The 13,520-nt window shown below is 38.4% G+C and overlaps 2 protein-coding genes across 8 annotated transcripts in view; one reads left to right on the top strand and one right to left on the bottom strand.

The window, feature by feature from the left end:
- The window catches only part of LOC137042697 (inactive ubiquitin carboxyl-terminal hydrolase 53), a 72,641-nt gene extending 71,014 nt beyond the window's left edge, over positions 1-1,627 (top strand). For all 5 annotated transcript variants that reach the window (XM_067418839.1, XM_067418830.1, XM_067418959.1 and 2 more), the window contains exon 18: positions 723-1,627. In XM_067418839.1, the coding sequence (XP_067274940.1) occupies positions 723-799 (77 nt within the window). In that variant the 3' untranslated portion in view covers positions 800-1,627. The remainder of the gene's footprint in view (positions 1-722) is intronic.
- An 892-nt stretch (positions 1,628-2,519) lies between these two features.
- frem1a (Fras1 related extracellular matrix 1a) overlaps positions 2,520-13,520 on the bottom strand; it is a 59,583-nt gene continuing 48,582 nt past the window's right edge. For 2 of the 3 annotated variants that reach the window (XM_067418793.1, XM_067418809.1), the window contains exons 32-37: positions 8,156-8,203; positions 7,830-8,003; positions 7,633-7,749; positions 7,432-7,547; positions 2,968-3,053; positions 2,520-2,882 (exon numbers count right to left, since the gene is read on the bottom strand). In XM_067418793.1, the coding sequence (XP_067274894.1) occupies positions 2,680-2,882; positions 2,968-3,053; positions 7,432-7,547; positions 7,633-7,749; positions 7,830-8,003; positions 8,156-8,203 (744 nt within the window). In that variant the 3' untranslated portion in view covers positions 2,520-2,679. The remainder of the gene's footprint in view (positions 2,883-2,967; positions 3,054-7,431; positions 7,548-7,632; positions 7,750-7,829; positions 8,004-8,155; positions 8,204-13,520) is intronic. The other variant, XM_067418802.1, reaches the window with a different exon arrangement.

Raw genomic sequence — 13,520 nt, 5'->3', positions numbered from 1 at the left:
GGTCAGATGATGGATGGATGGATGGGAAAGTTCAGATTATGGATGGATGGATGGGAAAGTTCAGATCATGGAAGGATGGATGGATGGGAAAGTTCAGATGATGGATGGATGGATGGATGGATGGATGGATGGATGGATGGATGGGAAAGTTCAGATCACGAATGGATGGATGGATGGATGGATGGATGGATGGATGGATGGATGGATGGATGGATGGATGGATGGATGGATGGATGGATGGATGGATGGATGGGAAAGTTCAGATGATCGATGGATGGATCTCATTATTTTCACGTGTTTTATGAACTCATTAACCCCCTGCATTTCCTCCAAAAACCACAGTTTGAGAAACCTTTAAGTCATGTTATATGCTCTTCATATTGTGGAATATATATTCTTACTTTTTATATTTTTATATTAATATGGTATCAATAAGAATGTCCGGTTTAAATCAATATAATAACTGTGTTGGGTCAAAAGTCATCTTAAAGTAGCCAAGAGTCGTCTAAAGACATTACCTAAGATTGTCCTTCAGTCTGTGGCGGACTAGAGTTTGTAAGTAATCCACTGAGGTGTGTGTGTGTGTGTGTGTGTGTGTGTGTGTGTGTGTGTGTGTGTGTGTGTGTGTGTGTGTGTGTGTGTGTGTGTGTGTGTGTGTGTGTGTGGGGAGACGGACCTGATTTAGCCTTCTGATAACACTGTTCAAACCGTTTGTGTTTCAGCTCATGCTTCCAGTAAACCCACTGCAAAATGGAACCCAGTTTCAGTGAAAGGACTGGATGAGCACGGCTATCTATGACATGAGGTCTCGCTGCTGATCACGGGACTCGGACACGTTTAATGGCCTTCTCTTGAGTGTGTGTGGCAGTATCCAACATTACATTTGCACATTTTCAAGCCAAAAGAGAACAATATTATGGAACTTAGAAGAAAATATGAATTAAAAACACTCCTTAGGCTCAAATATATTCGATGCGAGATAACTTAACACTAACAAAACGGAAAGAAAGAGTGATTGATTGCCCTGAAGTTCATCTGGAGGGATGCGTTCTGTTCACCGCTTGTGGTTTTCTCTGAAATTGCTTAATGTTTCGACTGTTTTTGGAGGGCAGAGCTGCTAAAAGATTTGATTGTATTTTCAGAGGGTGAAGCTGCTAAATGTGAAACCATTCCTGTATTTGCTGAGAACTGCTTTTAATATTTCATGGCCTTTTATTGTTGGTTTAGGTGTGTGAAATAATTTTCTTTCTTTTTTTAAGTGCCCGAGTAATTAAAATGGAGGACTTTAAATGTGTTCACGCTTCTATCATGCTGAGTTTTTCAACCAATGTGCACAGAAATTAGAGAGGACACTGGAGATGAAGTGTGCGGTTATTTGTATCTAAACAGTGGAACTTGACTTTATGTGGGCACAAAATGTCTGAATTTTCTTTTCATATTTGGAAAAAGTTGTACTTTTTTTTTATTAGTATGACATTTTGTATATAACACTGAATAGTGCCTTATTTTATATGTAAAGATGGGATAAAGGTGTTTTATCTGTAAAATGATAACTTTTTCAATTATTTTATAATATCTTAGTTCATTTTGGTTAATAACTTTTAATAAACTGATTTATTTAAGCATAGCATGGTTGCCTAATTTGTGTGAATATTTACACTATCATTCAAATGCTTTTGAAAGAAGTGTCTTATTCTCACCAAGGCTGTATTTATTTGATCTAAAATACAGTAGAAAATATTAATATTAAGAAATATTACAATTTAAAAACTTTTCTATTTGAAAATGTACTGTAAAATGTAATTTATTAACGTGAAGCTGAATCTTTAGCATCATTCCTCCAGTCTTCAGCGTCACATGATCCTTCAGAAATCATCCTAATATGCTGATTTGCTGCTCTAGAAACATTCATAATTATCATATATTCATATTATGTTGTGTTGCTTAATATTTTTGTGGTAACTGTGACAGTCTTTCAGGATCCGTTGATTAATAGGAGGTTCAAAAGAAAAGCATTTATTTGGAATAGACATTTTTTAACAATAAGTATTTAATGAAATTTTAATCAATTTAATGCATACTTATTGAATAAAAGTTAATTTATAAAAATTAAAATTATAAAAAAAATTAAAAAACTTACTGAACCCAAATGTTTAAAAATATTATATATATTATATTGTTTGTTAAAGGTTAAATTTGTTAATATCTTATGAACTATATGCATATTTATTTATTTTGAATAAACTGAGCCTAGAATATTTGTGATTCTTCAAATATGTATATTCAGTCTCGGACATAATTATTAGCTAGCAATCATTTCCAGAGAAATCAAAATAATAGCGCATTAATTTCAGATTTCATTAAGGTCAGATATGTTTATTCTAAAGAGGGGTCTTTGCAGTGACCGTATAACAATCATTTATTTAGTGAACAAGAAAAAAAACTAAATCTAAGACCATTTCTTGAAAATTGCTCCTATAATGTACAGAGCACATACAGTAATAAATACAGAGACCGAGTAGCATATCTTACATTTACATTACAACACATGACGGCCCTCTGAGTTAGAAAAGATGTGGTCGCGTCACCCTTGGGCTAAGAAACAGTGTGTTGACATAGCAACGGTTGTTAACGTGACCTGTTCCATGATTATTGTGAGATCACGTGTTGTGAGCCGTCTCACATTTGAACAGAACACACATAGCGGTGTCCCTTTCCTTTCTTACAGTCTCGTATCTGCCATTTGGTCTTCCTCCAGACGAGGACACACTTCTTTGTTCCCTTCTTCCTGTTTCTTGGTGGGCTCCGCCTCCAGTTGGTGTACGTGACAGGCTCTCCCCCCACCCACTCCCAGCGCTCTTTGCTTTCCCGATCATTCAGACCTGAGGTGAAAGAAACGCAGAGCGATGAGTTCATGTTCAAATGGCATTGCCCTGAAGAAGAAAAACATCACACTGAAAAAGTTACCAATCCAAAAGGGTTTTCTTTCTCCAAAGTCCCACAGCCAGTCCATGTCTCCTTTTGACAAAACACTGACCAGGTTTCCATTGAAGCTTGAGGAAACAAGTATTTAGTAAGTAAACGTTAATGTCACAAACTTGACAATTCTTATTTTTTTATGAAATACTGCAGTGTGGCACAAGGGCGGGACCGACAGAAAATAATCCACACCAGCCGAACAATTCCCATAGAGCTGCACGATTAATCGTTTAAATATGGCGTTCTCAATTCAAACACTAACGCAATCTTATTCCTAAATGACAATGATTTGACTGTCTTAACCATAGATATCCATAATAAAGGCTAGATGTCTCGTGCCCGCTGTTGGCCAATGGAGGTCGCCGTCCGCAACTGGCGGCCTTCTTGTCACAGGCAGCTCGCTCACTCGTAACAGTGTGTTTTAATGGTGCATGTACTTTTAAATAACCATAATTTTTCAACCGATTTTCAAACTGTTTTGTTTGTTATGAACATCAGAGATGTAGTTATGACACTACATAATTATGAATAATTATAAACAAGGGCTTCAATATGAAAGTAACATTGAACAGAACAGATAGGTGCAATAAAAAAATGTATTTATGTTAGGCTAAATCAATATATAGGCTACTAAAACTGTATACCGAATGGCAACATGAGAAATGTATTTAATATATATATATATATATATATATATATATATATATATATATATATATATATATATATATATATATATATATATATATATATATTTTTAAAACAAAAAAACATGCAAACTAAGTTTATTTTAACTAGATAAAAGATTGGTTGTCATAAAATCGTTATTGGTGTCAATAAAACCTATATAATTGAACAGCTCAATTGTGGTCTCAGCCTTGATACAGTGCACGTAAGTTAGCCGTGATACACAAGGTGCACGATTAAGTCGTTTATCGAAACGAAAAGCTGCAATTTCAACGTGTTAAAGCATCCAGATTTGTAGCCATGTTAATAACGTTTGTAAGAAACCAAACCATTTGTAAATCCGTCAAGATTTCAGCGAGATCAGAGTATTTATGTTCCTACAGATCACTCATCTTACATCAGGTTCCACAGAGCCCGACAGAAAGCTTGCCTGTGACAAGATGGCTGCCAGTGATGACGATGGTGACTCCGCCATAAGACATCTAGCCTTTATTATGGATATCTATGGTCTTAACCCTTAGGCAAGTAGCTCCGATCAGCGAACATTCAAGTCTGTGTAGAGAGCCGTGTCATGTATGAAACGGCTTCACAAATAGTCTTTTCAAACATTCAAGGACATTCAGTTGCAGGGTGTTCAAATACTTATTTTCCATAGACTGTAAAATATATGGACGACGGGACTTCATTCACTTCCGCTGAAGAAAAGTGAAGCCTCCGGAGGTCCGAATATGGCGCTGACATCTTGCGCAGATTTCGGACAGAGTCCATCCAGCACATTAACAGAGAGGTGAAGGGACCGACAATATGTGATAGAAAAAAGTGTAAAAGCAATAGGGAGAACCGCAGCTTGAAGAGGATTGTGAAACAAAACCCATAAAAAATGTGGGGGAGATTCACAAACAGTGGACTGCAGCTGGAGTCAGTGCTTCAAGAACCGCTACGCACAGACGTATTGAAGACATGGGTTTCAGCTGTTGCATTCCTTGGTTCAAGCCACTCTTGAACAACAGACAGCATCAGAAGCGTCTCGACTGGGCTAAAGACAAGAAGGACTGCTGACTGGTCCAACGTTATGTTCTCGGATTAAAGTAAATTTTGCATTTCCTTTGGAAATCAGGGTCCCAGAGTCTGGAGGAAGAGAGGAGAGGCACACAATCCACATTACTTGAGGTCCAGTGTAAAGTTTCCACAGTCAGTGATGGTTTGGGGTGCCATGTCATCTGCTGGTGTTGGTCCACTAGCTGTGTCCCAATTCAAGGGCTGCGACCTTTGAAGGATGTGTCCTTCGAAGTGCGCAACCGAAGCAGCCTTCAAAGAACGCAGCGAGACTTGTTTACAGTGGAAGGTATAGCGGATTGTGTCACTGCGGAGTGACGAAGGCTGTCCCAATTCAAAGGTCCTTCAAAATACGGCCTGCAAATGCGTCCTTCTTTTCACGTGAAACGAAGGATACTCGGATGGATGCTTCGCAGCCTTGCCTACCTGAGAATTCATTGCGGGCCGTGACCTCAGATTTTTTAAGAGAAAGCCAGATCGCACTTTTAAATGTAAGCATTGGGGTTCAGTTTACTCCAGTAATCTAATTTATCTAATGATAAAAATAAAAATGCAATAAATGTTCACATGTTGACTAATATGTAACCAACATGCGATTTTATGTAGCTTATACTCTTTATTATGTACATAAATGGACCGAAGTGAACATTTGTAGTTGTTTTGTTGTAAGGCAGTTAACTTAAGTCCAGTATAAATGTTACTGCTACTCTTCAACGGCAGCTGTCACAGTTGCTACAATTCGATCAATGATTCGGATCGCCAATGTCACGTGATTTCAGCAGTTCGGATCGCGTGTCAAACTTCCAAATTGCTGAAATCACGTGGCATTGGCGATCCGAATCATTGATCGATTCACTGATTCACAATCGTTTGAATCTTTATTTGAGGTTTGAAAACAAACTCAGAAGAGAAGACAATGCTGAATAAAGGACCAACATGTATTTTCGATGCTTCAAGAGATTCTAATTAACTAACTGATGTCACATATGGACTACTTTGATGATGTTTTTATTCCCTTTCTGGACATGGACAGTAAAGTGTGCATAGACTGCATATGCTCTGGGACTAAAATATAAAATATCTTAAACTGTGTCTGAAGATGAACGGAGGTTTTGAACGGGTGTGGAACGACATTAGGGTGAGTCATTAATGACATCAATTTCATTTTTGGGTGAACTAACCCTTTAACCTCCTGGAGCAGTGTTGATTACTTTTATGATGGATGGATGCAATTTTTGGGCTTCAAAATCTCAACCCTCATTCACTCCCATTATAAAGCTCGGAAGCTTGAACGTTTTTCAATATAACTCCAATTGTGTTTGGCTGAAAGAGCAATGTCATATAGACCTTGGATGGTTTGAGGGTGAGTAAATCATGGGGTAATTTTGAATTTTGAGTGAATTAACCCTTTAAAATTTAGTCAACCTCAAGCAAATGGCGTTATTTTGTTTAGTTGCCAATTCTGATTTGTGGGAGAATTGTGATCTGCATTTTAAACAAACAAAAAAAACGTGATTCTCAATTTATCCAGACTCGTGCTAGCCTGACAAGCCAGACCCACATCAAGATGTTTGGTCTGGAAACTCACCATAGACAGGGCTCAGTCCGAGGGGCGGGATAAACGGTTGTCTGTCAAACTCCCTCTGCACGCGATAGGATAGCGGTACACCAACCGGAGCAACGACGGTGAAGCAGAGCTCGCTGATAGATTAAACATTCGCCGTATCCGGTCGGCTAAACTCCGAACACATCTTCCCTTTTTAAGAATGACTTCAGTGCCGCTCTTTGTTCTTTTCTCAGAGGAAAGCTTAACTCCAAGTCTTCCGGAGGCGCGGGCAGAGCTGATTCGAAAGACCGCCGCCGTTCGCCAGTTTCTGTGTTTACTAGAAGACTGTGTTACTAGAAGCAGGCAAACGCAACTCGGCCGTCGTCATTATGGCCCCGCCCGCCGACTCTATAGCCTACCTACACGATGTGATTGGGCCGTCCAGATTCTGAGGAATACAGCTCAGATAGGAATTGAGAGTTGCTAGACCACACTTGCGGGCAAATTAAATTTGCTGCCGCTAGGGTGCGTCTAGATTTTTAGGCTAGACTCGTGCAGCTCTATGGACAAAATCAAACCTGTGGAGGAATTGGGCTACTTTTAAACTGTTGCTGCAGATTGTTATTTTTCCAATGCTGGGTAAAGGTTTGACATGTCACATAAATTATATTTGGCTAAAAAAAGCTTGTATTGAAAAATGCTATATTCTATCAATGATAAAACTGTGCTAGATGTTAAGGTTTGCTGCTGGTGGGGAGCTTTTGTGCTTTGTTTATTAATACTACAATATACAGTAGTTGATTTGATTATTAGTGACTGTAAAATATGTGTTTTCAATGTGGGAATGGCATACTTTTTAGTTTTGATATTTGGGATATGAACATTGGGCTAGTTTTGTTATGCAGACCTGGTAACACAGAACAAGTCCCAAACAATTTTTTTTCTTGTTTCGCGCTGATATATGTTAATAGGGAAGAAAATGTCATGCTGACTTTAAAACATTGTACATATTTGATGGAATAGGACAATTTTCTGTGAAATAAGTCAAATCAAATCTGCAGACCGGCTCTGACTTTAGGCAAATACTTTCGACTCGTCCACACGATAGTATTTCAATCTTATAAGTCATAATTGTTAGTACTGTTCTGTAGCGTTTGTCGTACCTTTCTCTGCAGGCCCGCACCGCTGCGCTCCACGTGACTTTGCGCTCTGTGCTCAGAATGTAACAGTAGTTGTTGTGGTACGTCCATCCTCGAGGACATTTCTGTGCTTTCACAGTCTGAGTACAGAAAATATTCAAATCATCTCATGAAATGCAGTAACGGGAGATTCAGCCATTGTGATTTAATATCAATGTGAATGACCTCATTAGTAGGTGTCCAGAGCCTCCAGGAGACCCCATTACAGTGAAACAGCTGACCTGAGCTGTCGTTGTAGTGGAGAAGGCCAGTGAGCTCTGGAGTGCAGGGTTTAGAAGAAGGCTTGGGAGAGACGACCAAATATGCAGGTTAATTTGCAAAAGATTACTCGAATTAATCTGACCATTTCTAAACACACTCACAGAACTCTTTACCCGAGTCACAGAAGGCTGCAAAACTCGGGCAGTTTGCTGTAGTTTAGTCCTGAGCGCAGGAGAGCGCTGCTGCCCCCAGCTGGTCACCTGCACCTGTGCCGTTCTGTCAGTCCTCGAGTCTGCGTTGTCCTCCTCCACCGCCATCGACACGATACCATGATACTGTAAGTTATTGATCATTTTAATATGATGTAATAACAAAATGTTAGTATCCAAAATGAAGATAAATAATGTTCTTGGACGTAACCCAGATATATATCTAGTCAGAACTGCACTGCACAACTACTCTACTGCCATTGCTCTGTTCCGCTTACTTTATAAATGACATCAGATCCTTGACGAATGGTTTCCGAAGGCTGAACCTGTGGATCAAAGTGCTTTAGATGAACATTCAGAAATGAAGTTCAGACTGAACTTATAGTACTAAAATTACTAAAACGAAAACTTAAATGACAATAAAGGTAAAAAGGAATATAACATTATATTTCTAATTAGAAATGGAAAAACAAAACAAAAATATTACAAATGCACATCATTAAATTAAGACTTGGAATTTAAATGAAACCTGCAAGTATTTCAAAGCTATTCAAAAGAATGCTGGGTTAAAAACAACTCAAGGTGGGTTGAAAATGGACAAACCCAGAAATTAGTTTTCAAATTAGGTTCAAACAACCCAATTTCTGGGTCCATTTTCAACCCAACTTGAGTTGTTTTTAACATTCTAAAAAAAAATTAGAGTGAAAATAACACTGATATGCAATGTAAACATTAAGGTTTTTTAATGTTTTTGAAAGCAGTCCAAGGCTGCATTTATTTAATCAAAAATACAGTAAAAACTGTAATATTATGAAATATGATTACAATTTAAATCAACTACTTTCTGCTGTAATATATTTTAAAATGTGATGCAAAGCTGAATTTTCAGTATCATTCCTCCAGTCTTCAGCGTCACATGATCCTTCAGAAATCATTCTAATATTATGATTTGCTGCTCAAGAAACTTTTCTTCTTCTGTCACTAAATATTTTTGTGGAATTTTTCAGAATTCTTTTATGAATAGGATGTTCAAAACAAAAATATATATTATAAATAGAATATGATATATATATATATATATATATATATATTAGAGGTGTAACGATACGCGTATTCGTATTGAACCGTTCGGTACGAGGCTTTCGGTTCGGTACGCGGTACGCATCATGTACCGAACGGTTCTTGGACTAATTAATTAGATTTGGGAAAAAAAAAGTGTGTGAAATATAATATGCGTTCAACAAGGTAGCCCAATAACCAAAACGACATAACAGGCAATGCCCCTGACACCGCCGAAGTGAAAGAAAAAAAAAAACACCAAATATGTTTTAGGCTGCTCAGTCAGGTGCTCGCTTACTCAGTAGGCTACGCGCTGAATGCTCGTGGCAAAATGGCAATTGCGTTTAACAAACCAGAAATAGAAGATCCTCCAATAACCAGCAGGTCTGTTGTTTGGGTGAACTTTGGATTCTTGGTAAGCTATGATGGTGTTGGCAAGATTGATGGATTAAAAAACAACGGTATGTCGCATTTGCTGATGGTAACGTTACAGCAGCGGGAATAATTCATGTCATGTCAATCAAAGCCGACAACAAGACGATCTTGTTGTCTTTACGCCGACAACAAGACGATAAAAAGGAGAAACAGCCACAAACTATCCCCGCAGCATTTAGACAGACATTTCCAACTTATTCAAATGGCAAAAGACATCACCGCGGCGAGTGGTCCATTTATAGCCGCGGATATGAGACCTAACGCCCGTTTCACACATACTCCGTCTGCAGTGCGTGTGCGGTGCGTATTTTTTTCCGTACCCATGTTAACGGATGACAGCTTTCAAACTGCACGCGGATGCGGTCCGTCAGTCTGTTCCAGGAGCGGTGCGTCTGCAGCAGTGCACGGATCGTTTGCGTACCGAGTCTATTTTTTGCTGCGCTGCGTTGCTGCATTAAAGCGATAGAACATTGTTCGCATTAAAATAAACGTACTGACGCGAAAATCTAGTAATTTCACCACAGATGCATCTCATTTAAAATATACTCTTGTTTCAAAGTCAACACATGGCTTTTTTTTTTCTCAAGTAAAGCAACAAAACGACACCTTACCTGGCATTTAGGTTAAAAAAAATGTGCCATAATGGAGAGCACTCGTACTTTCTTGGAGGTGAAAAGCAAAGTTCTTTTTGACCTGCAGAATTTCTTTTAAAAGGGTGTAAAAACGAAAGTAAAGACTAGAGTCGGCTGTTTTTGAATAGACTATTGTAAGTTTCTAATTTAAAATGTTTGTGATTTAAGGCTATAAACTATGTTTAAATGTTTTGCCACTTGTGTGAGCTAAATCTAAAGTATATAAATATGAATAAATGAATTTAATAAAATGATGTTTAAATGTAGGCTACGTAACCTGACTTCTATTAAAGAGTAAACAAAGAAAATTGGAATTCTGACGAGGCATGTTCAGTAAAAACTTTTGGATTTTAAATGAATAAATGCTGTGTTTGTGATATGCAACAGCGGATCAGTTGAGGACTGCAAACGCAGCATATGTAAAGCACTACAGGGTGTGGGGCTCCTGCAACGCACACGCAACGCAACACGCACCGCACACGCTAATGTAAAGAGCTAATGTCTAATTCCTGTAACTACATAGAAGATGGGTAAAATCATACAACAACAAAAAATCATACTTTGTTAGTTTTAATAAAATAATAATAAAAAAAGGTAATTTTTGCCAATTTTTTCTTTTTGCTGTATCTAAAACATACCGAACCGTACCGAACCGAACCGTGACACCAGTGTATCGTATCGAACCGAACCGTGAATTTTGTGAACCGTTACACCCCTAATATATATATATATATATATATATATATATATATATATATATATATATATATATATATATATATATATATATGGTGAGAATAGGAGACTTTCAAAAACATTAGAAAAACATTTTTTACTTATATATATAATACAGTACAGGCCAAAAGTTTGGACACATTACTACAGGTCCTTCTCAAAAAAAATAGCATATTGTGATAAAAGTTCATTATTTTCCATAATGTAATGATAAAAATTAAACTTTCATATATTTTAGATTCATTTACACCAACTGAAATATTTCAGGTCTTTTATTGTTTTAATACGGATGATTTTGGCATTCAGCTCATGAAAACCCTAAATTCCTATCTCAAAAAATTAGCATATTTCATCCGACCAATAAAAGAAAAGTGTTTTAATACAAAAAAAGTCAACCTTCAAATAATTATGTTCAGTTATGCACTCAATACTTGGTCGGGAATCCTTTTGCAGAAATGACTGCTTCAATGCGGCGTGGCATGGAGGCGATCAGCCTGTGGCACTGCTGAGGTGTTATGGAGGCCCAGGATGCTTCGATAGCGGCCTTAAAGCTACACTGTGTGATATTTTCCCCCATCTAGTGGTGTAAAGGTATATGACCATCCAGTGAATAATAGTTTCTGCTCCTCTCAATTTCGATTTCGTTTCAACTCCTACGGTGGCCGATTTAGTCATGGCTTCCAGTTCGACCTCTTTGGTGAGTGTTGCTTCAACTCAAGTGATGAGGTTACTTTTGAAAACTATTATAATTTGCAGTTATTTAATTTACCAAATGATCTATGATCAAATTAATCTATGTAAAATGAATAATAGTTTTACGTTTTCGTTATTTTTAACCAGTCCATTGCTAACATCAGCTATCAGGTTCTTTTATCAGTGCTATCGTTATTCTGTATATTGTACAACACCACTAGTGTAAGGCAAACAAATTATAATGCAATTAAAATATTATTCTCATGTTATCTGTCATAGAACACGGATTTATGTTATAAGGTAAACAATACTTTTTCATCACTGACGCGAGGAAAACTATCCTAGACATCGTTCTAGTGTTATGCACAGCACACCATGATATAATTAGCCAAGCAACAATAAAACTTCCAATATACACAAATAGGCTGAATTAATATTACCTGTCGAAAAGAAAGCAGGCAACGTCAGCGTTCTTTTTAAAATCGTTGCTCCTCATGAGCTCTTTATCTTGGAAAGGCCACTCCAATATTTACTTTTGTCTTGCTGATTTGCCCGTTGCGTTGCCGTCTTAATTCTCTTTTCTGTTTCCTTGGCGACTCTGATACATATTCCGCAATGTTACTAGGTCCCCGACCCGGGTCGAATTCGGTAATCAATTCCGGGACGTGGTTGCTTTCACACAGAAGGCGACCCGGAATGTTCCGGGAATATTGCGGATCCGACGTGCAGTGTGAAAGGGGCTTAAGAGTGATCCTCCATCATCATATAGCAGCCTCAAGCAATCCTCCTCTTCACATTCGACACGGTGCCATCGAGTGTAAAAACGCGAAAAGCGAAGCTTGAATTTACGGGTATGTCCCTCTTTGGCAAATGTACTTTCAAGATGGAGGGGCAACATGGCGACCGCCATCCGAACCCTCAACACTTATGTATTTTCAATGGTATATTATAAAATTACGAGAATGCATTATTACTTGAAAGAAGTAAATATACATTAATGAGCACATATTTTTTTGAAAGAACTAAGTGATTTTAGCTAAGAATAAACTAAAAAAGTTACACAGTGTAGCTTTAAGCTCATCCAGAGTGTTGGGTCTTGCGTCTCTCAACTTTCTCTTCACAATATCCCACAGATTCTCTATGGGGTTCAGGTCAGGAGAGTTGGCAGGCCAATTGAGCACAGTAATACCATGGTCAGTAAACCATTTACCAGTGGTTTTGGCACTGTGAGCAGGTGCCAGGTCGTGCTGAAAAACCAAATCTTCATCTCCATAAAGCTTTTCAGCAGATGGAAGCATGAAGTGCTCCAAAATCTCCTGATAGCTAGCTGCATTGACCCTGCCCTTGATAAAACACAGTGGACCAACACCAGCAGCTGACATGGCACCCCAGACGATCACTGACTGTGGGTACTTGACACTGGACTTCAGGCATTTTGGCATTTCCTTCTCCCCAGTCTTCCTCCAGACTCTGGCACCTTGATTTCCGAATGACATGCAAAATCTGCTTTCATCCGAAAAAAGTACTTTGGACCACTGAGCAACAGTCCAGTGCTGCTTCTCTGTAGCCCAAAAGTGGCTTGACCTGGGGAATGTGGCACCTGTAGCCCATTTCCTGCACACGCCTGTGCACGGTGGCTCTGGATGTTTCTACTCCAGACTCAGTCCACTGCTTCCACAGGTCCCCCAAGGTCTGGAATCGGTCCTTCTCCACAATCTTCCTCAGGGTCCGGTCACCTCTTCTCTTCTTTTGCCACACTTTTTCCTTCCCACAGACTTCCCACTGAGGTGCCTTGATACAGCACGACTGGGAACAGCCTATTTGTTCAGAAATGTCTTTCTGTGTCTTACCCTCTCGCTTGAGGGTGTCAATGATGGCCTTCTGGTCAGGGTCCCCACCAGCTGGTCACCTTTTCATGATATGCTAATTTTTTGAGAATTTTGAGAATTTCATGAGCTGTATGCCAAAATCATCAGTATTAAAACAATAAAAGACCTGAAATATTTCAGTTGGTTTGCAACGAAACTAAAATATATGAAAGTTTAATTTTTATCATTACATTATGGAAAATAATGAACTTTATCACAAT

The sequence above is a fragment of the Pseudorasbora parva genome, chromosome 1 (genome assembly GCF_024679245.1).
Source record: "Pseudorasbora parva isolate DD20220531a chromosome 1, ASM2467924v1, whole genome shotgun sequence".
NCBI classification, from domain to species: domain Eukaryota; kingdom Metazoa; phylum Chordata; class Actinopteri; order Cypriniformes; family Gobionidae; genus Pseudorasbora; species Pseudorasbora parva.
This window is presented reverse-complemented; position numbering and strand designations above follow the sequence as displayed.